Raw genomic sequence first — 26,536 nt, forward strand, 5'->3', positions numbered from 1 at the left:
ATGGGATCTGCCCAGCCCATGTCATTTTGGCCCTCAAGGAATTGGAGCCTGAAAAGAGGTACATTTGGGCATGGCAGGGTGGCCAGCCAGCCTGGGGAGCAGGGTGTGTCCCCCCACACACCGGGAATCTGGGTCATGCCTAGATGACAGAGAAACTCGACTCTACCCACCCGCGCCTGCCTGTGTCTTCCCAGATGTTGAGGTTTACGGGCAGCAAAGGAGGACTTCAAGAAATTCGGGGCACCGTGTGTGTGAAATCATTCCTCAGCAGAGGAAAAGGGGCTCTTTGCCTTTTTCCTCTGGTCTTTCGTGGGGGAGGGCTGCCTGCCCAAGATGCCTATATGGAGACTGATCCTCCCGGCTCCCCAGGGTGTGAGAAGCTAAACCCCACCAAGCCCACAAGCAGCCCTTCAAAGGGGCCCACTTCTTCTCCTTCCTTCTGCCTTCTCTCATCCTGGAACAACCCACCTCAGGTCTTCCCAGGCCATGGGCCTCACCGGGTGGATAGGTCTAGGTTTCTTTAGACGCCAAAAGATAATGCTGAAGGGGCTCTGACCTGTGACGGGAGGAACAGGACTTGCATACACGGAGACAGAGGAACAGTTCTCCAAACCAACAGGACAGTCCCCAGATGCAGCTGGCGGCCCACCCAGAGCCACTGAGGCTGGGATGACTCCACCACCAAGCCACATGGTGTCCCATGCCCTAGGCCTGAGGCTCCCACCTTGGGTAAAACACCAGGATAGAGAGGCCGAGGACCTTTTCTATATGATTTGAGGAGGGCCCACGTGTGGGCCCTAAAGCGTCCAGGCACTGGCCCAACTAGGGCTCCAACGGAAGAAATCAGACCCCATCTGAAGAGCCCCCATCAGTGTCCCTGCGCGACCCAAGACCCAGACCTTCGGTCTTTGCAAGGAACCACTCACTCCCCCGAGTCCCGAGCCTCCTAAGTACTCGCAGGCTCGCTCTGCAGCTGCATCCCAGCAGGCCGGGAGGCTGTTTCGCACAGCTCCGGGGCCCTCATCTCCAGCCCCTAGCCGCCGAAGAGACCCCCAGCTCCCACAGCCCCCAGGTCTCTCTCTGAGCCCCGCAGAGGGTGGAGGAGGAAGAGGAGGAAGAGGTGGAGAAAGAGAAGAGGAGGAGGGGAGGCGCAGCCGCCCGGGCTGGGGCAAAGGATATGGCCATTCCGTGATCTTTTTGGCGTATTTTCTCACCACGTTGTCTTCACTGAAGAGGAACAGGGAGCGGTTGACCGTGAGGCAGTTCTGGCGGACGGGGATTGGGTTGTAGAGGGCCATGGTCCGCGCTCTCTGCGCCATCGACTGCTTGTACATCCTCTGCGCTCCGGGCTGCCCGCCCTGCCGGCTGCCCCCGGCTCCTCGGCCGCCCGCGGCGCCCACGACCACCCCGGCGGCCGGCCCTGAGCCTCCTCCGCCTGCGCCGTAGCGGCCCGGCATCTCGTCTCCAAAGCGGGCCATTCTGCAAAGAGCAAAGGGCCTCGGGTTACGCGGCGGCTGCTGTTGCTGCGGCGAGCGCTGCGGAAGCCACGGCCACCGCCACCACCACCACCGCCGCCGCTTCTCAGGCTGGCCGGGCTGTGGGGACGGCGGCTGCACCTGCGACTGCGGAGATGCTCCACGGCCCAGCCCATCGGGCGGCGGCGCCCGGCCTCGGCTCGGGGGGCTCACGAGCGGGACGGCCCGGCCGAGCCGGGGAGCGCGGCTCGGGACATGCCGGCAGAGGCGGTGACCCCGGGCGGGAGGAGGGGTGCGGGGGAGGGCGCGGGGGCGGGGCGCGGGGGAGGGGCGCGGCAAAAATAACCGGGGACGCGATCCAGGCGATCCCCGGCCACCCACTCCAGAGAGGAAAAAATTTTTTCAGTTAAAAAATATATAGTGTAAAAATATTTTTTTAAAGCAACGCTCCAATGCACACCCCCTTTAAAACGCGAAGTCTAAGCGAAGGACGTCCCCCCCCTCCCCAGGACGCAGCGATAAGCTTCAGATTCCTCGGAGGTCCGGGTCAGCTTGGCATCTTGCTAAAGGCGTGGGCTCGGCCCATTTGAAATAGAAGAAAATTAAATAATTTTTAAAAAAAAGCCAAAACCAGGTCTTTGCTACGGGAGGAGGGTGGCAGAGAAGGATCTGTCCGTCTGTTTTGCTGACTTTCCTAGACCTGGAAAGAATAGAAAATTCCTGAAAACGCTGCAGCCCCTCCCCCAAATCCAACCCGGTTGGAGAGCGGGGGGCGGAGGAGCGGGGCGCAGGGGCGCGGCGGGGCTCGGAGGCGTCAGGGAGCCGCTGGTCCCCGGCTTTGAAAAAAGCCGATCTGTTTTCCTCCTGATTCAGCAGCCGCCGGCTCCTCTGCGCGCGGAAGCGTGTGTGCGCGCAGCCAGGCGCGGCACAGCCTCGGCCGGGGGGAAATTGCAGCAGCGCAGTCTTGAAAATTCCCCACGGGGAGGGGGGGGGAAGGAGGCGAGAGAGCGAGCGAACGAGCGAGGGAGGGCGGTGTGTGCCGCTCGGCAGCGGCTCGGGCTGCGGCAGAGCCTGGCAGCATCCCCACCCCCGAGCGCCTCTCTCCCCGTCCCCTTCCCCCTCCCTCAGTTCCGCTGAAAGTAGAGGTGCGAGGGGAGAGCTGCCCAGCCAGAATCCGGGGCTAGACCTGGGCCCAGCGCCCTGGAGCAAGACCCACCCGGCTATGCGCGCAACCAATCACCGGCGCGGGAGCAGGCGCGGCTGGGCACAGGGGGAAGTCGGGACAGATCCTCCCGCACAGAGGACCTTGCCTGCCACCCCAGGTCCGTGTTGCTGCCTAGAACCAGGCGGGCCCAGTTGGAAGGAAGAACTTAAAGAGCAGAGGGCTTGGTGTAGGGACTAGTGTGGGTGGCCGTCGCTGAGCAAATGAGGGTCTGTTGAGCAAAAGACAATTTTTGCGAGCTGCAAGGTTCAAAGCACTTCTGGGGGGGGGGGGGTTGCAAATCGCAGGGGGGCTTCCAAGCTGATGTTTAGGTCACCCTGGAGACCCTGGCAGGAGCACCTGTGAGCTCCTAGGAGCAGACCGCTAACTGAGCCCTAGCATGCTAGACAGGGCTGCTGGCCTGGCGTTGGCATGGCCCCATCTCTACCAGGCGCCTGGATCACCCCCACCTGCCCTCCGTCCCCCCCATTTGGAAATTCCATAAACACAGAGAAACATACAATAAAATACAAATGAACAAGCTGAGAAATCGCCACCTTTGTGGGTGTCAGCGCCCCAGAAACCGGACCACAGGCCTACACGGGGGCTGGCTCCATTATAACCACTGCCTGATCGTCTTTTAGCTTTATGACTTTAGCACGCCTTCCTCAGCAGGAGCTGCGGTTAGGCTCCCTTCGACCCCATAATAAGCATCATTCTGCAGGACCTGGTTCCTTGGGGTCATCGTTTCGTCTTTCAAACTCGCCTGCTGTCATCATAGCTGTGGGTGATACGTTTTCTTTGCTGCCTACTACTCTGTGGAGAGATCAGCCCACAGTTTGTCCACTTTCTTCTCTATGGGCATCTGGGTTCTTTCGAGATGGGGCCACAGCACAGCATTGCCTGGGACACCATATGCATGCGAGCATGCCTGCTTGTGGAGTGAGGCTACGTATGGGTGGCCTTGCGGTCTCTAATCATTAGTATCTTCAGGATTGCGAGATGTGAAACTGTCTTCTAAAGCAGATGTACCAAGGAGTAGCTTTGGGAGTTAGAGAGGTGGCTAGGCAGGTAGAGCACAGGCTACTCTTCCAGAGGACCTGGGTACAATTTCCAGCACCCACATGGTGGCTTACAACCAGCTGTAAATCTAGTTCCAGGGGATCCAATGCTCTCTTTTGGCCTCCTTGGGCACCAGGAAGGCACATGGTACATGCACACGCATTCAGGCAAAACGCCCATGCTCATGAAATGAAATTTTAAAAGTTCTAAAAAGGAGGAGTTGATTTCAGGGAAGAGCAAGATGGCTCCACCAAGCCTGAGGACGTGAACTGAATTCTGGGGACCCACATGGAGGAAAGAGAAAACCAGCTCCCCAGATTATACTCTGACCTCCGCAAATGTACAGCCACACATAATTAAAAGTACCATTTTTAATTATAAAGGGGCATGTTTGATAGGTGCAGGCTTATCATCCTAGCACTGAGGCTGAGGCAGGAGGATGGGATTTATTATGAACTTTGCTAAGTGTCTGTAGACTGAAAAGCTGAGTATGAAAAGGGTAGAGAGAAGTCAACGAGGCAAGTCTTCGGCTAGTTAAAGCCTGCTTGGCCCACACGGACATTAGTATTTGAGTTCATTTGGGATATTCTAGAACAATAAAATCTCCGTATATAAATTCTTAATTCTATGCCTTTGGAGGGGCACTTTTAAGATTTTTTTTAATTTGTCAAAACAAGCCAGATGTGGTGGTACACGCCTGTCACTCGAGAATTCAAGAGGCAGAGGCAGGAGGATTGCTGTAAGTTCAATGGCTGACAGTCTGGGCTGCAGGGTGAGTTCTAGGCTAATCTGGGAGACAGTGTCAAATCCTGCCTCAAAAACCAGTGCATAAGCAAAGCACAGCAAAGAATTTGATACAGCCCTGGGGATGTGGCACCACTCCCTACTTCCTACACAGGTTTTGGGGAATCAACTCAGGTCCTCATGCTTGAGAAGCCAGGAAGTCACCAGCAGAGCCAGCTCCCCAGTCCAGCAGCCCCTTTCGCTTGTAAACACTGAGGCTGAGAAAGACTGAAAACCTCACCTAAGCCACTGCCGTGAGTCTCAAACCCCTAGACACCATGCTGCACAGAGGACCATCCAATACGCATTTCAGAAAAATGGAATATGTCTACCAGGGCTAAACATCTGAGCTGACCGTGAGCAGTGCGACGCTCCGGGATCTGTGTTTCTTATCATTACTGTTATTGTTAGAATGTGTGGGCACAAACGGCACGGCTCGCGTGGAGGGGGGGGTTAGAGGAGAATTTCGTGACATTGGTTCTCTCCTCCCACCTTTCCATGGGTGCCAGGGATAGAACTGGGTCATCGGGCTCTCACAGCAAGCGCCTTTCCCTGCTGAGCCATTCTCTGTGTGTCCAAGAAGAAAGAGGACACATGTCCACAAACATGCCCAGGATGCTGTCTGTGTGGGGACACGCACCTGCCCAGATGCATGTGTGGTAGTCAGAAGAAAACAGACTCGAGTTGTCGGGCTCGACAGCAAACACCACCCCCCTGTTAAGCCATCTAGTCAGTCCAGTCATGGATAATATATAGATCATAGATGGACAATTTATTTTTGTTTTATGCCCATTGGTGTTTTGCCTGCATGTATGTCTGTGTGAGGGTGCCAGAAGCCTGGAGCTGGAGTTACAGACAGTTTTGAGCTGCCATGTGGGTGCTGGGACTTGAACCCAGGTTTTCTGGAAGAGCAGCCAGTGCTCTAAACTGCTGAGCCATCTCTCCAGCTCCCATGTTTAATTTCTACTCTATAAAGTTCAAATCAGAGCTTTGTCATTTGGGAGGTTGAAGTGGTCACCACATTGTTGGTAAAGGGGTGACCGACCTGAAGGGCTCTTTAAGAGGCATCTCTCTATTGGATGACAGTTGTACAAAGGTGTTTATTTTGCAGATTTGGGGGCTAGTGACATGGCTCTGTAGGTAATGGCACTTTCTCTGTAAACCTAATATGATTGCTTGAGTCAGATCCCTGAAGTCTACCACATAAAGACGGAGGAAAGAAGCTGCCCCACAAATTTTCCCTGGCCTTCATGTGTGTACCACGTCACACACACACACACACACACATACACCTATGCACATGCGTCATGCATGCACATTATTTAGGAAGAAGTTAAAAATAAAATAAAAATGCTCTATTTTTTATTTCAGTCGAGATCTCATGTAGCCCAGACTGTCTTTAACTGTCCTGCCTCAGCCCTCCACTGTGGGAGTTACAGCCATGAGGTAAACACGCTTGGCTTCTTCAATTTCTTGGCTTATTTATTTACTTACTGTTTGTTGGTTTGTTTACTGAGACAGGGCCTCATGTATCCAAGCTGGCCTTAAACTCACTGTGTAGCTAGTCAAGGATGACCTTACGTTTCTGATCCTCCTGCCTCTACCTCCTGAGTGCCAAGATTACGAGTGTGTGCTACCAAGCCCAGTTCTTGGGGTGGGACCCAGAGTCCCATACATACAGAGAAAGTGTTCTGCCAACTCAGTCACATTCCAGCCTTGTGTTAAAAATATTCATCGAGAGCCAGATGTGGTAGCACGCGTCTTTAATTTCAGCACTAGGAGGCAGAGACAGGCGGATCTCTGTGAGTTCAAGGCCAGCCTGGTCTACAGAGTGAGTTCCAGAACAGTCAGGGCTACAGAGAAATTCTGTCTCAAAAAAAAAAAAAGTGATGGGCTCTGGGTACATTATCACCAGATATTGGTTTTGCATAGATGAAAGCATTCTTTAAAGGAATGGATTTCTCGCAGAATCTCAATGGCTACGGTAGGTCGCTCCTGGGCCTTTGACAACACCAGTGACCACTGCTGACCAGGGAGAAAGACTTGGACTGTCAGTTGCCCCTAGCTGGACGAGCAGGTGGCCAGAAGCCCCAGCCGTTGGTTCGTCAGCTGGGATCTGTCTGTCAGGTGGTGGCAGTATGTGGCTCTTGTATGACTGAACAGAGCCCTGAAATGAATGCTCCCATGAGATGAGCCCAGATTGCATTCCCCTGCCTACTAACACAATTAACCAGCAAAGGCAGCCATGTCGTGCTGCAAGAAGGGGTCAGGCCAAAGGCATTTGGTCTCTGCCATTCTGGCTGGGTACCCGCCAGTATTAACCCTCAGGGTATTTGGAGGTGTGATAAAGCCAGCTGGGTGTGGGGGCACACATCTTTAATCCCAACCTTTGGAGGCAGAAGGAAGAGCTCTGTGAGTTAGAAGTCTGTCTGGTCTACATAGTGAATTCAATGTAGTCTAGGGTTGTCTTGAACTTTCAGCAATCCTCCTGCCTCGCCTCTTAGGTATGAGCCATTGCTGCATTTCCTTTTTTATCCCCTCACCCCTTTCTAACCACTTCCTTAGTTCCAGTCAAAACAAGTCTCTCCAACATTTTCCTCACCATCTAGCCCTAGAACAAGCTGTATCTCCAAGGGGCCTGGCTTCTTTTCACTAGAGAAAGACAGTTTGAAACCATTTTGGGGCTGGGGGCCATACAGCATCGTGAGTTTTGTTTGATCAAAGAAAATGGGCACTTTGGCAACCACCAAGAAAACGTGGAAGAACTATCAGGAATGTCTAAAAAGCATGGATAGGAGACCGAGAAATGACACGACACATGCACATTGTCAGAGCTGGCCCTCAGATGTGCCTCCACCTGGGCTGGAGATGGCCATGGCCCCACACATGCCTTCAGTGTTCCGCCACTGAGCCACACCCCTGTCCCTCACTGGGGGATTCCAGGCAGGGTCTCTACCACTGAGCCACACCCCTGCCCCTCGCTGGGGGGTTCTCAGCAGGGGCTCTACCACTGAGCCACACCCCTGCCCCTCACTGGGGGATTCTAGGTAGGGGATCCACCACTGAGCCACACCCCTGCCCCTCGCTGGGGGGTTCTCAGCAGGGGCTCTACTGCTGGGTGCCCCAACCCAACAAGCAAATGATCAACGTTAGCAGGGACTTAGGAAGGAGGCCACCGCTCTGCATCCCTCTGCCAAGAATGCCCAATTTGAACAATTTGCTTCCAATCAAGGTCAGACGAAGGGATGTGCTGCAGAACCAGTGTTGTAAAGAGACACAGTAGAGAGCGCAGTTTAAGGCCGAGTGACCCATCCCAACGAAAGGAAACATAATGTCATATCCAGCCACAGGGCAGGACCTTCTGCTGCGACAGAGGATATTATACAGCGCAGCTGGTGCCCTGCAGATTGGATAATGATGGATTGATGCTAATTCCCGGGTGTGGTCGTTTTCTCTGTGCTTACGAGAGAGACTGGTCTGTTTCAGGAAACTCGGTTCCTAAGGTTAAATAAAGGGCCACTGGGTCTCTCAGAGGCCCACGAAGATGGAGAAAGAGAGGCACAGAGATCCTAAGTCTAAGTGGGAAGACTGGCATTTGAGGAAATTGGACAAAGGGCATGCAGGAATTCTTTGTGCTATTTGTACAATTTTTTTGGAAGTCTGAACTTTAAGGAAAGGAGGATATGTCAACAGTTAGCAAGATAAAACTCTGTGTGCACAGCCTCATTGTCCTCCTGGGGGCCTGCTGTGTGCCCAGTGGTTTGGCAGGCACGGACCACGATGGTGGCTCCCAAGTTGAGAATGGTGATTGAATACATACATAAACAGAATGAAGCAAGCGTGTGGGATGCACAAAGGCACTAGACGTCTGGAGAAATGAGGGGTAAGAAAGAGGAGCCGGCGCAGAGCCACGGGGGCTCAGCGTGAGCAGCTGTGTGGAGCGCTGTCCCGCGGAACGCCAGCCCTTTCTCCTTGTCTTGTTGCCTTGCTGCCCCTCGTATGACCGCCACGCTGTACGTGAACTTCGTTCTTTTAACAATGTTAAAATGTTCAGTTGTTCATTATTTTTTCAACATCATTATTGTATTTAAACTGATTGTACATGTAAACATTTATTGTATTTAACTTTTTTATTACACTTATTGATGTGTGTGTGAGAGAGACAGAGAGAGATGGAGGGAGGGAGAATGTGGGTGGGCATAGTGTCACAGTGCATATGTGGAGGTCAACATTCAGGAGTCTTTGCTTCCACCATGTTGGTCCCAAGGACTGAACACAGGTCACCAGACTTAGTGGCAAGCACCTGTATTGACTGAGCCATTTCACAGGCCCCTAAACTGATCTTATACAAAATGTGACATATGAGGCCAAGTGGCATAGAACATAGGGCCGAACGCTGACCTTCAAAAGGCTTAGAAGCAGGTTGGAGTGCAAGCTGCTTCCCCGTGAACATTTATGTCGCAGCGAAGAATATCTAGGAAGCATTCCAGAGGAGAGGAGCTGATGCCAGAAGCCAGCCTCTGTCCAGACTTGGCCCACACCACAGTTCAGATTCCCAGCACCCACAGAAGAAAGCTGGGCCTGACCACTAAAACACTAGGCGGAGGACGGGAGAGACGACTCCTCCGCTAAGAGCGCTGGCTGCTGTGTCAGAGGACTTAGGTCCCATTCCCAGCACACAAGGTGGCTCACGACTGCATGTAATTATAGCTTCAGCCAACTTGACATCTTCTTCTGGCCTCCCTGGGCACTGTGCACACAAGGTGGACAGACATACACGCAGGCAAAACAGCCACACAAGTTAAAGTAACAAAATTTTAAAAATTTGAGGAGCGCAATAGCGGCAGAAACCTAATGTCAACCTCTGACCCCCACAAGTTTGTACACGCACACACACCGCAACCAGACAGTAAATAAAAAAGATCCAGATGGAAAAGACTCTGTGGTGGTGCCATTGAGCAGACTCCAACTGCTTCTCACTCTCAAGGGAAGGAACAACAACCACTTTTGCTTCTCTTTTGCTCTTCTTTGCAGTTAACGATTTTGTCTTAATTTAAAACTTTTCTTCCTCTGCCAGCAACTTTTAATTTGACAGTAAAATCTCCCTTGCACCCTGTCTGGCTCACAGCCTGCACCTAGATTCCCTCTGGCATCATCTGTGAGAGGCTCTGCCTAGCTCCTTCTCGGACCCTGGCTTCCTGTCTCCTGGTTCACTCCCTCACTGTGATGGAGTCACCCTGCAGTAGTTTTCTGAGAGAGGATGTGCAAGAGGTCCCCTAGTTACTTGCTGCGCGAACTTCATAACACAGAACAGTGTCTGCCCTGTGGTGCATGTCGGGTGTCTGCTGGGTTGTGCTCCCCATAGCCAATATTACCAAATGGTGGGGAGCAATGGACACATCAAAGGTTTCCCCAGTAACGGGCTGTCTCAGAGCGTGGAAAGGCCCAAACAATAGGATTTCTTAGAACCTCTCTCTGTCTTGTGTGGTCCCTCTGTTTAGGGTCTTCACACTGTGGGTTCAGGGTAAATGGGATAAAAATGCCAGAAGTTTCTATCTCACTGGAGGAAGTCCCTTCTGAAGCCTCTGCTGTGATTTAATACTGGGAAGTGGTGAAGAATCTGTTCTGCTTGTTCTGTCCAGTGAGTCAGAAAACTGCATCGAAGGATGAGAATGTAGCTGTCACTCTCCTCTGGGAAAGCAGCAATTATAAAAGAGAAAACACAGAACAACATGCGGACAGCTGTGAAAAGTGCAGTCTGCCCCCAGAAGAAGCTTGAGACGTGTGTGCTTGCAAGTCTCTCCTCGAACCGCACAAATAGCGTGACAGGCTGGAGAGACATCACACCGAAGGAGCCTGTACTGTTCTGGAAGGACCAAATTCAGTTGCCAGCTCTCACCGCGGGATGCTCACAGTGCCTGTAACTCCATTTCCAGGGGATCTGACACCCTGTTCTGGACTCCAAGGGCAACACCCACCCACCCACGTACAGAGAGAGAGAGAGAGAGAGAGAGAGAGAGAGAGAGAGAGAGAGAGAGAGAGAGAGAGAGAGAGAGAGAGAGCGCCTCAGGACTTTTCAAATCTCCTGTCCCTGTGCTCTGAAACAGTTACCGTCACGGTGTTCATTCTGTTTCAGCCCTTGCATGCTTAGAATGGTTTTCAATGCAGAATCGAGGTCTTTCCGTTCTGAAAAACGTTCTTGAATCGTTTCTTTGAGGATTTCTACCTGTCTGTGCTCTCTAGCCTCCTAAACTCCCGTTATAAGTGAACTGGCCCTTCTAGTTATTATTTTCCACGTTGATCGCCTTATCTTTTTCTCTTCTCTTTGAGGTCATTCTCCCCTTTACCTTTTAATCCCTTTGAGGTTTGAAGTTGCGCGTTTTTATTTCGGTATGATTAGCAGTTTCAATGCATCCCTTTTCTGCAGTATTTTCTTGCTTCATGGTTATTCTTTTGTGCATTCCTAACAATAGTATTAACAATATTTCATGTATTTTTAAGATTTGTTTTATTTTTATTTGTCAGTGTGTGGGGTATGCACCCAGAAAAGCAGTTTCCCCTATACCAGAAGAAGGTGTTGGGTCCCCTGGAACTGGAGTTCCGGGTTGTTATGAGCCACCATGTGGGTGCTGGGAACTGATCCTGGGTCCTCTGCAAGAACAGCCAATGATCTTAACCAGCAAGCCACCTCACAACAGCAGTGTCCGGAAGTTCCTTCGTCCATATGTCTTCCTTTCGTTTGTCTGTTTGGGATCATGCACACAGCTGAAAAGGCTCATGGGAGGGTAGGTATGTTCTGTTGAGGAAGCTCTCCTAGAAGATCAGGCTGAGACATTTCCAGTAACATTTTGTATTCCCTCTGAAACTTGTTTCTCCAGAAAAACAAAATAGAAAGTTCTTGTAAATAGACCATTGATAAATACAACGTTTGTGCGTAGTTCTGGCCTGATCTGGATTATATGTGGAAACTAGGAATTATTTGCTTTCAACAAAAACTTGTCAACTAAATGTCTTTCAAATTCTTCCCTCAAAGCATGGGGGTGTGGCTCAGTGGGTGGAGCCCTTGCTTAGTGTTCCTGCAGCCTTGAGCTAGTTCCCTGCCTAGCACTTTAGTGGTGCCCGCCTTGATTCCAGTCCTCAGGAGCTGGGGGCAGGAGGATCAGGACCTCAAGGGCATCCTTGGCTATACAGAGAATTTGAGGCCAGCCTGGGCTCATGAGATTCTGTCTTAAAGAAACAAATAATGAATAAACTCTCCTTTGCCAATGTGGAAGGTGGCTTCTGTCATGGCGACCGGTGGCCCTCACCCACTGTCACCTATTGATTTGTTTTTACATTACATTTTTTGCATGTGTGTAGGTTTCCAACAGTCACTTCTCTCGTGCCACCCTGTGGGTCCCGGGGACGGAATTCAGATTGCCAGTCTCGGTGGTAAGTAAGCACCTTTGCCCACAGGTCAGCTTACCCATTCCTTTCTTTGCTTTTCTGAGACACAGTTTCACTGTGTGGCCCAGGCTGGCGATGAGCTCCCGGGACAGCTGCCTTGGTCTCTCAGTGCTGTGGTTACAGCTGTGCACCATCGTGTTCCCTTGAGAGAGGATGGGGCACAGACACAGACTTCAAATGTGTAAATGGCAACGAGAGTGACAGTGGTGGGTGGCAATCAGGAGGTTAGGCCACAGAAGCCTTATTGTGTGTGTGTGTGTATGTGTGTGTGTGTATGTATGTATGTATGTGTGTGTATGTATGAATGTGTGTATGTGTGTATGTGTGTATGTGTGTGTATGTGTGTATGTGTATATGTGTGTGTATGTGTGTATGTGTGTGTATGTGTGTGTATGTGTGTATGTGTGTATGTGTGTATGTGTATATGTGTGTGTATGTGTGCGTATGTGTGTATGTGTGTGTATCTTTCTGTCTGTCATCCACACATCCACAGCCCCCCACACACATACACAGCCCCACACCGAGGCAGAAGCGAGCCTTCAAATTCCACATGCTACAGCTTAGGAGTAAATCCTTCATGGTCAAGCTTCCAGATGAGACCAGAGGCCCCCGACACCCATGGTCAAGCCTCCAGATGAGACCAGAGGTCCCCAACACCCAAGTACAGTGTCAGGAAGACACTCAGTCACACCTGGCAGCTGACTGACAAAAACTGGTATTATAAGGGACTGATCTGTCAATCTGTTAAATTTGGGATGATTTGTTATGAAAAAGTAGACCACTCAAATAATTTACATTGTAACTCCAAATAAATATCACCACTACATGATCAGAAGATTAAATTAATTGAAAATAAGGTTTCTAACAGCTTCAAAGATTCATAGGTAAATTGTTTTTCAAATCTTTGTTTTATTTTGTCTTATACAACAGTTGTGAGCCACCATGTGGGTGCTGGGAACTGAACCCAGGTCCTTTGGAAGAGCAGCCAGTGCTTTTAACCCTGCCTCTCCTAGGGAAAATTTTTAGTGACAATTAAAATTATATACTTCAAGCTGCAGCCAAGTATTGAGAGGAGTTGATGATGACATGGGCAGTTGGAATAATGGACAATTTTCATAGAAGGGAAGGTGTAGCCATTGTTGGCTTGTCTTCTTGCTACAGCATCTTTTCCATTGCCACGCAAGGGCTTCATATAGCCACTGTCAGCCAGGTGTTCCCACTTCCTACAGCTGCCGTCAGCCAGGTGTTCCCACTTCCTACAGCCGCCGTCAGCCAGGTGTTCCCACTTCCTACAGCCGCCGTCAGCCAGGTGTTCCCACTTCCTACGGCCACTGTCAGCCAGGCGTTCTGTGGGTTTTAAGAAAATGCCCTGCAGGCCTGTGTACAGCCTGATCTTATGGAAGGATTTTCTTAGTTAAGGTTCCCTCCTCAGAAACTTTTGCTTGTGTCGACTTGACATAAAACTAGCCAGGACAACACGTATGCACACAAATGCACACACACACACACACACACATACACACACACACACAACAGATTTAAAATGTGAGTTTTGTTGTTTCGGTTTGGTTTTTGCTTAGGTTTGTTTTGTTTGTATTTGAGGCAGGATCTTACCATGTAATCCTGATTGGCCTAAAACTCATTGTGTCAACAAGGCCAGCCTTGAACTCACAGAGATCTACCTGCCTCTGCCTCCCAAGTGCTGGGTTTAAATGCATGCACCACCATGTCTGGCTTCCAATGTGTTGTTGGTTTTAAAAAACAGATTTGTTTGGGCAGCACCAAAAGCCATGTTAGTGTAGAAGGGGAAATTCATGAGGCCGTAGCCCTAGACAAAGAACTACAGACAACTTAGGGATGTTGAAAGCAGTCAAGCAGTCTCCCCCAGGGGAGAGGATACCAACTTGTTACCCAGTACCAAATGCTCAGCCCTGAAAACACATACGTATAAGAGACAGTACACAGACTGTACCGGTTGTATGATATATTTAGATATATTTAGGAACATGTATGTAGATAGACAGACAGATAGAGACACACACATATGCAACAGCAATTAGAAAAAGAGGCATTTGAAAGAAAGCAAGGAGGGGTTTGTAGGAAGATTTCAAGGGAGGAAAAGGATGGGAGAAATGATGTAATCATAGTATAACCTCAAAAATATTTATGAAAAGAAAAAGAAAATGATTTACATTTATTTTTAAATTATGTGTAGGTGTGTCTGAGTTAGCATGTGCACACGAGTGCAGTGCCACTGAAGGCCAAAAGAGGGCGCTGGATCTCCCAAAGCTGGCATCACAGGCTGTGGTAGTGCACCCGCCCAATCTGGATACTCAGGTTCTCTGTAAGAGCAGGAAGCACTCCTAGCCACTGAGCTTCTCTCCAGCCCCAATGTGTTTTTCAGTCATAAAAGCCACATTTCAGGGCTGGAGAGATGGCTCAGTGGTTAAGCACATTGGCTGCGCTTCCAGAAGACCTGGGTTCAATTCCCAGCACCCACATGGAAGTTCACAACAGTCTGCGACTCCAGTTCCAGGGGATCTGACACCCTCACCTAGACATACACACAGATCAAATGCCAGTGCACATAAAAGGAAGAGGGATAAATCATTTAAATAGTCACATTTCTACTCAAATCTCACGTATGAATGAATGAATGAGAAAGAAGGGATTTTTTTTTTAAGGCCAGAGAGATGGCTCCCAGATAAAAACACTTTCTGCCAGACCTGATGACCTGAGTTCAACCCCTGGGATCCATGTGAACTAACTCAAGCCTCAAGTTAACCTCTGACCTACACACACACACACACACACACACACACACACACACACTGTGGCATGTGCACACAGCCCCCACCCTGCCACACATAATTAGACATCATTTATGTATTTCTTAAAAAGAAAATTTAAAACACCCCACACATCTAGTAGCTGCACAGGTACGGCACATTAGTTTGGAATGCTCTCTTGGGTGGCGAGCTCTCCTCTGGAGCAAGCCTTTCTACTGCAGAGGAAGTTGCAAGGCTCCAGATGGCAAGGGCTTCTTCAGAGTGGCTCTATGTGTAAATGTCATGGAGAGGTCCCTGTCAACTCCTAAGGACGTGTTGGGTAAGTGAGAAGACAGCTTCCATAGTGTCACACCCACAGAAACGTCAAGGCTGTCGTGAAGGCTTCATCTGTAGTATGCACCCACTGAAGACCTCAGGCCTTCCAAAGCATCTGCGGTGATTTGGACGGAGTCCGAGTTGGTCCCATATGTAGGAGGTGATGGGAAAGCAGAGCTTAGCTGGGATCATTGGGGGTCACTGTCCTTGAAAGGAACTAAGGGACCTTGGTGAGGTCTCACCAGTAGACTGCAAAAGAATAATCCCGGTGGATGGATTGCTGCTGCTCAAGGCTTAAGAGCATTGGCCACTGTTGGAGAAAACCTGAGTTCAGTTCCCAGCACCCACTCTGGGCACTCAGAACCACATAAATCTCCAGCTCCAGGAAAGCCGACACCCTCTTCTGGCCTCCACCAGCATGGAATTCATGTGGACCTAGAGTGTTGAACTAGAAGTCTGGCTTAGTCCCCAGGGGGACTATCGGGAAGTATTGGAGGCTTTAGAGTTGAGGCCCAGAGGGAGGAAAGTGAGTTATGGGGAGTGGTGGGGCCACAGCTTCCTCCTCTAGGACTCAGAGTGCTGGAGATGCTTGATCGCTCCATGGACCCTCCAAATCTGGAGACACGGGAAATTGTGGCTTATCTCTCGGGTGTTATATCAACCTGAGGTGGCAAACGCATCTGCTCCGGGCGTTTTCTTATACATGGAGAACTAAGGTTACATCTATGTATAAATAGCCAAGAATGTCATTCTGAGGCCAGTTTCTTAAATCAGCTGTACAATCATCACAATGGTAACTGCTCAGGGGCTGCTGCGCTCGGTTGAATTTTCCCTGCCTTTCTCTGTGCTCAGGATGGAGTCAGGGTCTCGTGCATCCCTGAGAAGCACCCCATCCATGGCTAGCACACCTTCAACAGTACAGCACTCTTCATCCCAATCCCTGCATTGCAGCTCAGTGTGGCTCCACCCCAAAGAGACAAGGGAGCCAACTTAGCGTGGGGGCCTTCCAGGGACCGTGTCGTATGTGAAGTAAAATTCTTAAAACCTAGACATAGTTTAGGCAAAGAAGAAGAGCTGATGTGGAAGTTTGTCTAGGTGGTGACAACTGTGTTTGGCCACTAAGTCACTGATGTCATTTGCTCTAACTTGCTGAGCCTCCCAGAGTCCGAAGCCCAAAGAGTTGTGTAATGCCTGTGTTCCCAAAGCCAGGGAACACTGCCCAAGTTCAAGCCAGAAAGGCTGGCTCCAACACCTGCACTTCAATTTTATTATCTGTATTTATTTATGCGCTTTTGTGTTGGGCATGTGGGGGATGCAAGTGGAGGTCACAGGACAACTGGGGAAATCGGTTCTCTCCTTCCACTGTGTGGGGCCTGGGGATGGTCATCAGGCTTGGTGGCCAGCTCCGTTGGTGGCCAGCTCCTTTACCCGCTGACCCATCTCTCCAGCCCTGTTTTAACTTTGTCTCATGTAACTCAGGTCGACCCTAAACACAACATCCTCCCATCTCAGCCTCCCGAACACTGAGGTAAAAGCTGTGACCACCACGCAGGCCCAGCATCTGTACCCATAACCTTAGAGCCATGTTAAAGGTTGGCTCTGCTGGCAAAGGCCCTTACTGTCCAATCTGCAGAACAATGCTGCTGGAATTTTGGGGTCCCTTCATGCTCACCAAATGATACAGTGGAAATTGGGGTTCCCTCTTGGTGCTATTGGCCTTATTAATACAATAATTTAGACGTGGGCTCGAATGGAAGTGTTTGAAGGAAAACCCCAGGACAGATCAGCTGCACACTTGAGCTGCTTCCTGGAGGAGGGGGTGGAGAGCGAAGGGAGAAAGACGTTGGAGCTGGCATGGAGGGCAGCCACATGGCATGGAGGGAGGAAGGAAACTCTCAATGATGGTGTTTAAGAAAAGTTAGTTTTCTCAATGTCGAAAATCAGAGAGATGTACAAGTTACGTGGGTGCAGCCATGTGGTCTGGTAAAGCTTGTGCACTTGGGGCAGGAATTCTGGGGAGGGAGAAAGTACATATCTCATTAAAGGATTAATTATTCTGCCTGTGGGTTTAGCATGGCTTCGGGTGGGCCCACCTTCCTAGGAGTTGCCCCTAGAACAAGTGAATGATTCAGTCCAGCTGGAGTAGAGGTGGCTCAGGTGACCTGAGTTCAAATCCCAGGATGCAAGTAAAAGCCAGGTGTGACTGCATGTGTCCATAACCTTAGATTTGGGAGGAGCAGAAACAGAAGGATTCTGGATCCCTCAGCCCAGCGTGGGGAGCCAAGGAAGCCCTGAATGTGTGTGTGTGTGTGTGTGTGTGTGTGTGTGTGTGTGTGTGTGAAGAGCAAATGAGTCCACAGTGTGTATCATTGACATGAGCGTGGGCATAACAAGGACCCCATTCCTCAGACCCATGAGAGTGGCAAAGCCTTCTTCCCCTGGTCACAGGAGTGTTTATGGACAACTGACCTGTGTGAGCAATAACGAGCAACCACTTCTTCCTCCTCCTAGATGGCTGCATCCGGAGACTACTCGATTGCAGAGATCTCCCACAGAGACCACCCCAAGCCCCGTAAGTGCCCAATCAACAGCACCTTTCAGGGTTGTGTAGCTGATACTCCAGCAGGGTGGGCTCGGATCCCAGCTTTTCTGTACACGTGTCTGTGTGTCTGTCCTTCCTTCATCCCCTCATCACCCCATCAGGACAGAGCCACACAGAACGCAGCAGCCTAGACGATTTCGGGGCTCTGGGTTCAGGGAGAGATCCTGTCTCCAAGGATAGCTTGGGCAGCGAGAGCAGGAGACGCCCGACATTGTCTTCTGGTCTCACGTGTGCAGACGCGTGTGCACACGCACCTGCACACCCCACCCTGCCACCTTCACCCTAGGATGGTAAGTGAGCGCTCCTCGTGATGGCCATCTTGGCGGTGTGCCCGCCATGTCCAGGGACACAAACAGGACAACACACTAGAGACACAGACAAGCAAAGTGACAGCAAGAGAACCTGACAGCCCTCCCTCCGGGGGAGTCGAGCCCCATCTGAACTGTGTGTGGACAAAAACAGCAAAGCTGAGATGCTGTGTTTTGGGGAATCAAGTGCATGTCACCCCACAAAGGGACCACAATGGAGTGACCTGCAGGCAGGCATTCAGTGCCATATCTGACTTTCTTTTTCTCCCTTCCCAGGCATGGTCTCAGCCTTTGTGACAGAAAGTGCTTTTCCTGGGGGCATCCATTTAAGAACACAGCTCAAAGAATTATCAAGAAAAAGCAAACCTACATCCACCCCCCCTTTCTAAAAATAGATTTAAGGGAAAGATGTAACTGGGCTCAGTGCTGTGTTAGAAGGCAGTATGATCTGGGGCTGTGTGATACTGGGTAAGTGAATGACCTCTCTGGTCTTGGTGTACTTACACATAAAACAGGAAAGTCATTCTTATAGTCTTGGGTATCAGAGGCGTTTGCTGTCTCCATGCTCCTCTTTAGTGATAAAAGTATTTGTCTGCATGTGTATTTACGAATGTGGGGTGTGCACGTGTTCCTGTGGGTGTGTAGGTGTGAGGGTGCATGTGTTCAAGGAGGCTAGAGGCTGACATGGTATCTTCCTCAGATGCTCTCCACTGTTCTGAGACAAGGTCTTTCAGGGAACTTCATCTAGTCTATGAGGCTGCCCAGCCAGAGACCTCCAAGGACTGTCCTCTGCTCTTGGTCTGGGCTTAAAGCCTGACACTGCTGAGTGTGGCATTATGAGGGTTCCAAGGATCAGAACTTGGCCCTCATGATCGTGAGGCCAGCACATTCCTGACGGAGGCCCGCCTCCGCCCATGCTTGCTTGCTTGTTGGTTTTGAGACAGTGTCCTGAGCTCACGTGGTCCTACTGTGTTGGTCTCTGACTCAAAGTGCCTTTAGTTTTGAGGCAGGATCTCACTCTGTACCCCAGGCTGGCCTAGAATTCAGTATAGAGCCCAGCGAGGTCTCAAACTTCTGGCAATCCTCCTGCATCAGCGTATCACGTTACGCTGACAAGTGAGTTACCATAGCCAGTCTCAGAGTAGTTTTTAATCTCCAAAATGACTCGGTTTTCCCAAAGTAAGTCTGGGATTTTCCATGTAAGTTATACACACACATATTACATACATGCATATCCTTTCCCGTGTGGGTGATAGGAATCCAGCCCTCTACCACAATGCTACATTCTTTCCCCTGGGATTTTTCTCTAAAACTTTATAATTTAGCACTGAAGAGATGACTTAGTGCTCAAGACACTTGCTGCTCCAGCGGAGGACTGGAGTTCGGATCCCAGCCCAATTTTTCTTTGGACCACCAGCTCACAGATAATGACACAGAGACTTTTTATTAATTATGAAAGCTTGGCCTTAGCTTAGGCTTGTCCTGCTAGCTCTTATTACTTATATTAACCCTTTTATAGTAATCTACGTTCTCCTTGTGACTTTTTCTTAAACCTTTCTTTCATTCTGTATGCCCAACTCCCTCTGTGTCTGATTCGCATCTCCCTGGCATGCCTAGAATCATCCCGATTTCCTCTCTTTTTCCCAGAAGTCCTGCCTATCTCTCCTGCCTATTTATTGGCCATCCAGCTTTTTATACACCAACCCCAACAGCACATCTTCACACAGCATACTAATGGCCCACAACATGGAGTAATCCCAGCCACCTATAACTGCAGCTCCAGGGGAGTCGGTCCTGCTCTCCACGGGACCTGCACTCACAAACACAGACATGAAAATAAAAAAACTAGTATCTTTTAAAGTAAATTTTTATAATTCAGATTTAAATATTTAAATTAAATCTAAGATTTAAATAGTTGTCAAAAGTAAACCAAAAAAAAAAAAGGAACTGGAGAGATGGCTCAATGACTAAGAGCACTGACTATTCTTCCAATGACCCAGGACAAACTCCTAACACCCATACGGCAGCTCATAACCATCTACAGCTCCAGGAGAGCTGTTACCCTCTTCCAGCCTCTGTGGGTACCAGCATAAGTGATGCACAGACATACATGTAGATATAACACCCATTCATATCAAAATAAGTTTTAAAAACATGACAGGGCTGAGCAGCAGTGGTGCACGCCTTTAATCCCAGCACTCGGGAGGCAGAGGCAGGCGGATCTCTGTGAGTTCAAGGCCAGCCTGGTCAACAGAGCGAGTTCCAGGACAGGCTCCAAAGCTACAGAGAAACCCTGTCTCAAAAAACAAAACAAAAAACCAAAATAACAAAAAAACAAACAACAACAACAAAATGACATGTTTTCTATGTCTTTCCCAAAACACACTAATGATTTTTTAAAATTTGCTTAGCTAGCCCCTCTCTTTCTGACAAGGCCTCATGCTTCATAGGTCAGGTTGGCCCTGCATGCGCTGTGTAGCCAAGGCTGATCATGAACTTCTGATCTTCCTGCCTCCACCTCCCAAGGGCTAGGATTACAGGAATGCACCACCACGGTGCTAGGACAGAACTAAGGGTGAGTCTAGGCAGGGGCTCAACCACTGAGCCACTCCCCAGCCCCACACTGGGGGATTCTAGGCAGGGGCTCTACTACTGAACCACACCCCTGCCCCACACTGGGGGATTCTAGGCAGGGGCTCTACTACTGAACCAGGCCCCTGCCCCACACTGGGGGATTCTAGGCAGGGGCTCTACAACTGAGCCACTCCCCAGCCCCACACTGGGGGATTCTAGGCAGGGGCTCTACTACTGAGCCACACCCCAGTCCCTCACTGGGGATTCTAGGCAGGAGCTCTACCACTGAGCCACACCCCAGTCCCTCACTGGGGATTCTAGGCAGGAGCTCTACCACTGAGCCACACCCCAGTCCCTCACTGGGGGATTTAGGCAGGGCTGGAACTGTGCTCCAGCCTAGTGTGTTCTCCCTGCAGATCTTCGTTCTCCCCCAGCCATCCTCCATCATCTCTGGCATAGCTACCCTTCCAATCAGTGGAACTGGAAAGAAGAAGGAATCAGTGTTACAGGACTAGGCTCCTACAGGAGGTCTGCTTTCCTGTCTGACTGTGAACTAACTCCCCAGTGCCATTTTGCTGGCTTTGATAGCTACAGAAAGATCATTGGAGATTTTTTTTTTTCTGGCAAACTTCCCAGAGAGCAGAGTTTATCTAAACTGGCTAATACGTAGCATTTTTGAGTAATTATTAATAGATGTTTGCATTCTGTTCTTCATGAATGTAGCTGTGAGGCCATTCTCTAATTCAAGGGGACGGGCGCAGGATGAGTGATGAGTGTTCAGGGACTCGTGGTCTTCCCAGTGCTCCCCCGCCCTCGGTGGCCTGTCCTGAGCCGCTCACCACAGAATCCTCCGGGGCGTGTTTGGATTTTCTCCTCCACACCCAAACCCTAGGCCACCTCCATCCGCCATGTGATGTGGGAGGCCCTCTGTGTGCTGTGAATATCTCTTATTACCTACCATTGGGTAATAAAGAAGTTGATTTGTTCTATGGCAGGGCAGAATAGAGCCAGGTAGGAAATCCAAGCAGAGAGACAAGGAGAAAGAAGGCAGCATCTGGAAGATGCCAGCAGCCTCTTGGGGAGCAAGATGTGAGGTAACAAGCTACGAGCCTTGTGGTAAAATATAGACTAACAGAAATGAGTCAAGTTAAGTTGTAAGAGCTAGCTAATAAGTTTGAGCTAATAGGCCAAACAGTTCATAATTAATACTAAGCCTCAGAGTGATTATTCAGGAACTGGCGGGTGGGGAGAGAAACTTCCAGTTACAGCCATGTCTTCAAAGTAGGTCCAGAAGTGGCTCCCACAGGATGCACGTCCTGTGCCCATTCCCTCCTCCCCTACAGATGCCTCCTCCCCAGCTCCTAGCTTCATGTCCCGGCTCTGCTGTCATGGCCAACTGGGTTCCTGCAAACACCTAACATCCTTTCCCACCCACTGTGCACAGAAGCACTCACCAGGTAACTCCCCACCACACTCTCCTAAGATCCAGAGTGAGCAACAGAAACCAAGGGATGGAACACCACCCAACAGGCCAGATGTCAACACCTAGAGTTAGCTCAGTCATCCCAACCCCAGGTGCCCAGACACCAGCGCAAATGCACAGACATCGACAGTGAAGACAACGCGTCCCCACCGGAAACCAGCAGCCGGAGAAAGGCAGTATGGCTGAGACCCAAGACCAGGACCTCACGACAGCGATGATGAGTGTGCCCAAGGACCTTAGGGAGGATGTGAACACACAAACAGTGGAATGAAATGATGAAAACAATTCAAGACATGGAAATAGAAGTAGAATCACTAAAGAAAGCCCAAACTAAGATAAAACAGGAGATGAAAACTTTACAAAATCAAATAAAAACCTCAGCGGCAAGTCTCACCAACAGAGCACAAGACAAGGAGAGGGAATCTTGAGCATTGAAGACAAGGTAGAAGAAATTGATTCCTTAGCCAAAGAAAATGTTAAAGCAAAAAAATTCTAGGCACAAAACATCTAGGAAAACCAGGATACCATGAAAAGACCAAATCTTTGATAATAGGAATAGAGGAAGGAGAAGAAACCCAGGCCAAAGGCACAGAAAATATTTTCAACAAAATCATAGGAAAAAATTTCCCTAACCTAAGAAAGAGGTGCTTTTAAAGGTGCAAAAAGCTTACAGAACCCCAAATAGAAAAGAAAGTCGATAGACACATAATAATCAAAACACTGAATAAACAGAACTAAAAAAGAAATAATAATGGATAAAGACTAAGTATCATATAAAGGCAGACCCATTAGGATTAGACCCAACTTCTCCATGGAGACCCTAAAAGCCAGAAGGATCTGGATGGATGGATGTTCCACAAACTCTGAGAGGCCACAGGTTCCATCCCAGACTACTATACTCAGCAAAGCTACCAATCACAATAGGTGAGAAAGAAGAACATCCTACAATAAAACCAAATGTAAGCAGTATCAATCTACAAATCCAAAGCTACAGAAGGTGCTAGAAGGGAAATTTTAATCTGAAGATTTTAGCCACATACAAGAAGAGACTAGGAATAAATAATCCCAGACCAGCAAATCAAAAGTAGGGGGTGCCCATACCATCACAATGAAGGAATAGGAATCAATAAACACTGCTCATTGAAAACTCTTAATATTAATGGTCTCAATTCCCTGATTTAAAAAGTTGTAGACTAACAGAGTGGATTAGAAAACAGTACCCTCTCTTCCTTCAGTCCTTCTTTCCTTCCTTCTTTCTTTATTTCTTTTGTCTCATCATGTAGCCCCAGGATGCCCAGGAACTCACTGTGTAAACCAAACTCACAGAGATCGGCCTACCTCTGCCTCCCGAGTGCTAGAATTAAAGGCATGCATCACTATGCCTGGTTAGTATCCATCTTTCTGCTGCATCCAAGAAAGAAATATCACTATCAAAAATAGATATCATCTCAGAGTAAAAGGATAGGAAAAGATATTCCAAACAAATGGACCTAAGAAGCATGCAGGTGTAGCCATTTTCATATCTGACAAAATAGACTTCAAAGCAAAACTAATTGGAAGTGGTGAAGAACTGCTCTACATACTCATCAAAGACAAACTCCACCAGGAGGAAGTTTCAGTTCTTAGTGTCTGGGCACCAAACACAAGGGGGCCCAAGCTCATGAAAGAAACACGACTATAGCTAGAACCACAGTTAGAGTAGGTAACTCTGAGATCCCCACTCTAAAACCACAGTTAGAGTAGGTAACTCTGAGATCCCCACTCTAAAACCACAGTTATGGTAGGTAACTCTGAGATCCCCACTCTAAAACCACAGTTATGGTAGGTAACTCTGAGATCCCCACTCTAAAACCACAGTTATGGTAGGTAACTCTGAGATCCCCACTCTAAAACCACAGTTATGGTAGGTAACTCTGAGATCCCCACTCTAAAACCACAGTTATGGTAGGTAACTCTGAGATCCCCACTCTAAAACCACAGTTATGGTAGGTAACTCTGAGATCCCCACTCTAAAACCACAGTTATGGTAGGTAACTCTGAGATCCCCACTCTAAAACCACAGTTATGGTAGGTAACTCTGAGATCCCCACTCTAAAACCACAGTTATGGTAGGTAACTCTGAGATCCCCACTCTAAAACCACAGTTATGGTAGGTAACTCTGAGATCCCCACTCTAAAACCACAGTTATGGTAGGTAACTCTGAGATCCCCACTCTAAAACCACAGTTATGGTAGGTAACTCTGAGATCCCCACTCTAAAACCACAGTTATGGTAGGTAACTCTGAGATCCCCACTCTAAAACCACAGTTATGGTAGGTAACTCTGAGATCCCCACTCTAAAACCACAGTTATAGTAGGTAACTCTGAGATCCCCACTCTAAAACCACAGTTAGAGTAGGTAACTCTGAGATCCCCACTCTAAAACCACAGTTATAGTAGGTAACTCTGAGATCCCCACTCTAAAACCACAGTTAGAGTAGGTAACTCTGAGATCCCCACTCTAAAACCACAGTTAGAGTAGGTAACTCTGAGATCCCCACTCTAGAACCACAGTTAGAGTAGGTAACTCTGAGATCCCCACTCTAGAACCAGTTAGAGTAGGTAACTCTGAGATCCCCACTCTCACCAATGCACAGGTCACCTGGGCAAAACTAGACAGAGAAATGCTGGAGCTAAATAACATCATAAATCAAATGGACCTAACAGGACAGTTTGCTAAAACACAGAAGAACACAACTTCTTCTCAGCAGCTCATGGAACTTTCTCCACAACTGACCACATACTTGGACATAAAGCAAGTCTCAAATCTCAACAGAGATAAGGAAATTGTTATAATCCCTTACATCATATTTGATCCCAAGGATTAAGGTTGGCTATCAAAACAACAGGAAGATTGCAAATGCATGGAAATAGTTCACTACCGAATGAGAAATGGGTCGAGGCAGAGATTAAGAAGGAAACTAAAACTTTTTATAAGTGAATGAAAATGAGAACACAACGTATCCAAACCTATGGGACAAAACAAAGGTAACTCTAAGAGGCAAGCTCAAAGCACTAAGTGCCTACATTAAAAAACAAATTGGAGAGATCTCATATTAGCAACTTAATGGCATACATGAAAGCTCTAGAACAAATGGAAGGACTAACTTCCAAAAAGAGTAGCGGCAAGAAACAGTCAAACTCAGCCAAGTGTTGCTGGCTCTTGTCTTTAATCCCAGCACTTGGGAGATAGAAGCAGGTGGATCTCTCTGAGTTCGAAGCCAGGCTGTTCTACAAAAGGAGCTCCAGGATATCCAAGGCTACAAAGAGAAACCCTGTCTCAAAAAACCAAAAAAGAACAAAGGAAAAGATAGATAGACAAAAAGAGTCAAAACTCAGGCTGATATCAATAAAATAGAAGCAGTAAAAACAACACAAATAATCAATTAAATGAAGGGTTGGTTCTTTGAGAAAATCAGTAACATTGATAAAACTTTAGTCAAATTTGCTAAAAGATGGAGAGAGAAGATCTAAATTAACAGAGGCAAAAGGGGGCAACAGACACCAAGACAATGCAGAGAGTCATAAGGACATGCTTTAAAAATCTGTACCCCAAACTTGGAAATCAGTTTTCCCAGTTTCCAAGTAAGTAACCAAACCAGAACACATAAAAGAAATGGATAAATTTCTTGATATATACAGCCTACCAAAGTTAAATTGAGATCAGCTAAGCAATTTTCTTTCTTTATTTCTTCATGTCTTCATTCGGTTTTTCAAGACAGGGTTTCTCTGTGTGGTTCTGGCTGTCCTGGAACTCACTCTGTAGACCAGGCTGGCTTTGAACTCACAGAAACCCACCTGCCTCTCCCTCCTGAGTTCTGGGATTAAAGGCATGCACCACCACTGCCCTGCTTCAGTTAGGCAATTTAAACAGACCAAGAATCCTAGTAAAATAGAAGCAGCTATTAAAAGTCTCCCCACTAACAAAGTTGAGGACTAGATGGGTTTAGTACAAAAGAACAATACCCTCAAAGAAGAATCAACACTAATGCTCTTCAAATTACTCTGCAAAATAGAAACTGAAAGAATATTGGCTAATTTTTTCAGAGGCCACAATTACCTAAACCACACAAAGACCTAACAAAAAAATTACAGGCCAGTTTCCCTCATGAACATAGATGCAAAAATTCTCAATAAAATACTTGCAAACAGAATCCAAGAACCCATCAAAAAAGATCATCCACCATGATCAAGTAGGCTTCATCCCAGAGATGCAGGGCTGGTTCAACATACACAAATCTATCAATGTAATCCACCATATGAATAGACTGAAAGACAAAAACCTCATGATCATCTCATTAGATACTGAAAAGGCCTTTGACATATTCCAACATCCCTTCATGATAAAACTCCTGGAGAGAACAGGGATACAAGGGACATTTCTCAACAAAATAAAGGCAATATACAGCAAGTTCATAGCCAAGATCAATCCAAACAGACAGAAATTCAAAGCTACTG

At 48.5% G+C, this 26,536-nt stretch overlaps 1 protein-coding gene across 1 annotated transcript in view; it reads right to left on the bottom strand.

The window, feature by feature from the left end:
• Cacna1a (calcium voltage-gated channel subunit alpha1 A) overlaps positions 1 to 26,536 on the bottom strand; it is a 265,280-nt gene that overhangs the window by 220,151 nt on the left and 18,593 nt on the right. Inside the window, exon 2 of the mRNA XM_050120775.1 lies at positions 1,180 to 1,479. Coding sequence (XP_049976732.1) covers positions 1,180 to 1,479 — 300 coding nt within the window. The remainder of the gene's footprint in view (positions 1 to 1,179; positions 1,480 to 26,536) is intronic.

This window comes from Alexandromys fortis, unplaced genomic scaffold (assembly GCF_014885135.2).
Source record: "Alexandromys fortis isolate MF-2015 unplaced genomic scaffold, M_Fortis_MF-2015_v1.1 scaffold_186, whole genome shotgun sequence".
NCBI classification, from domain to species: Eukaryota; Metazoa; Chordata; class Mammalia; order Rodentia; family Cricetidae; genus Alexandromys; species Alexandromys fortis.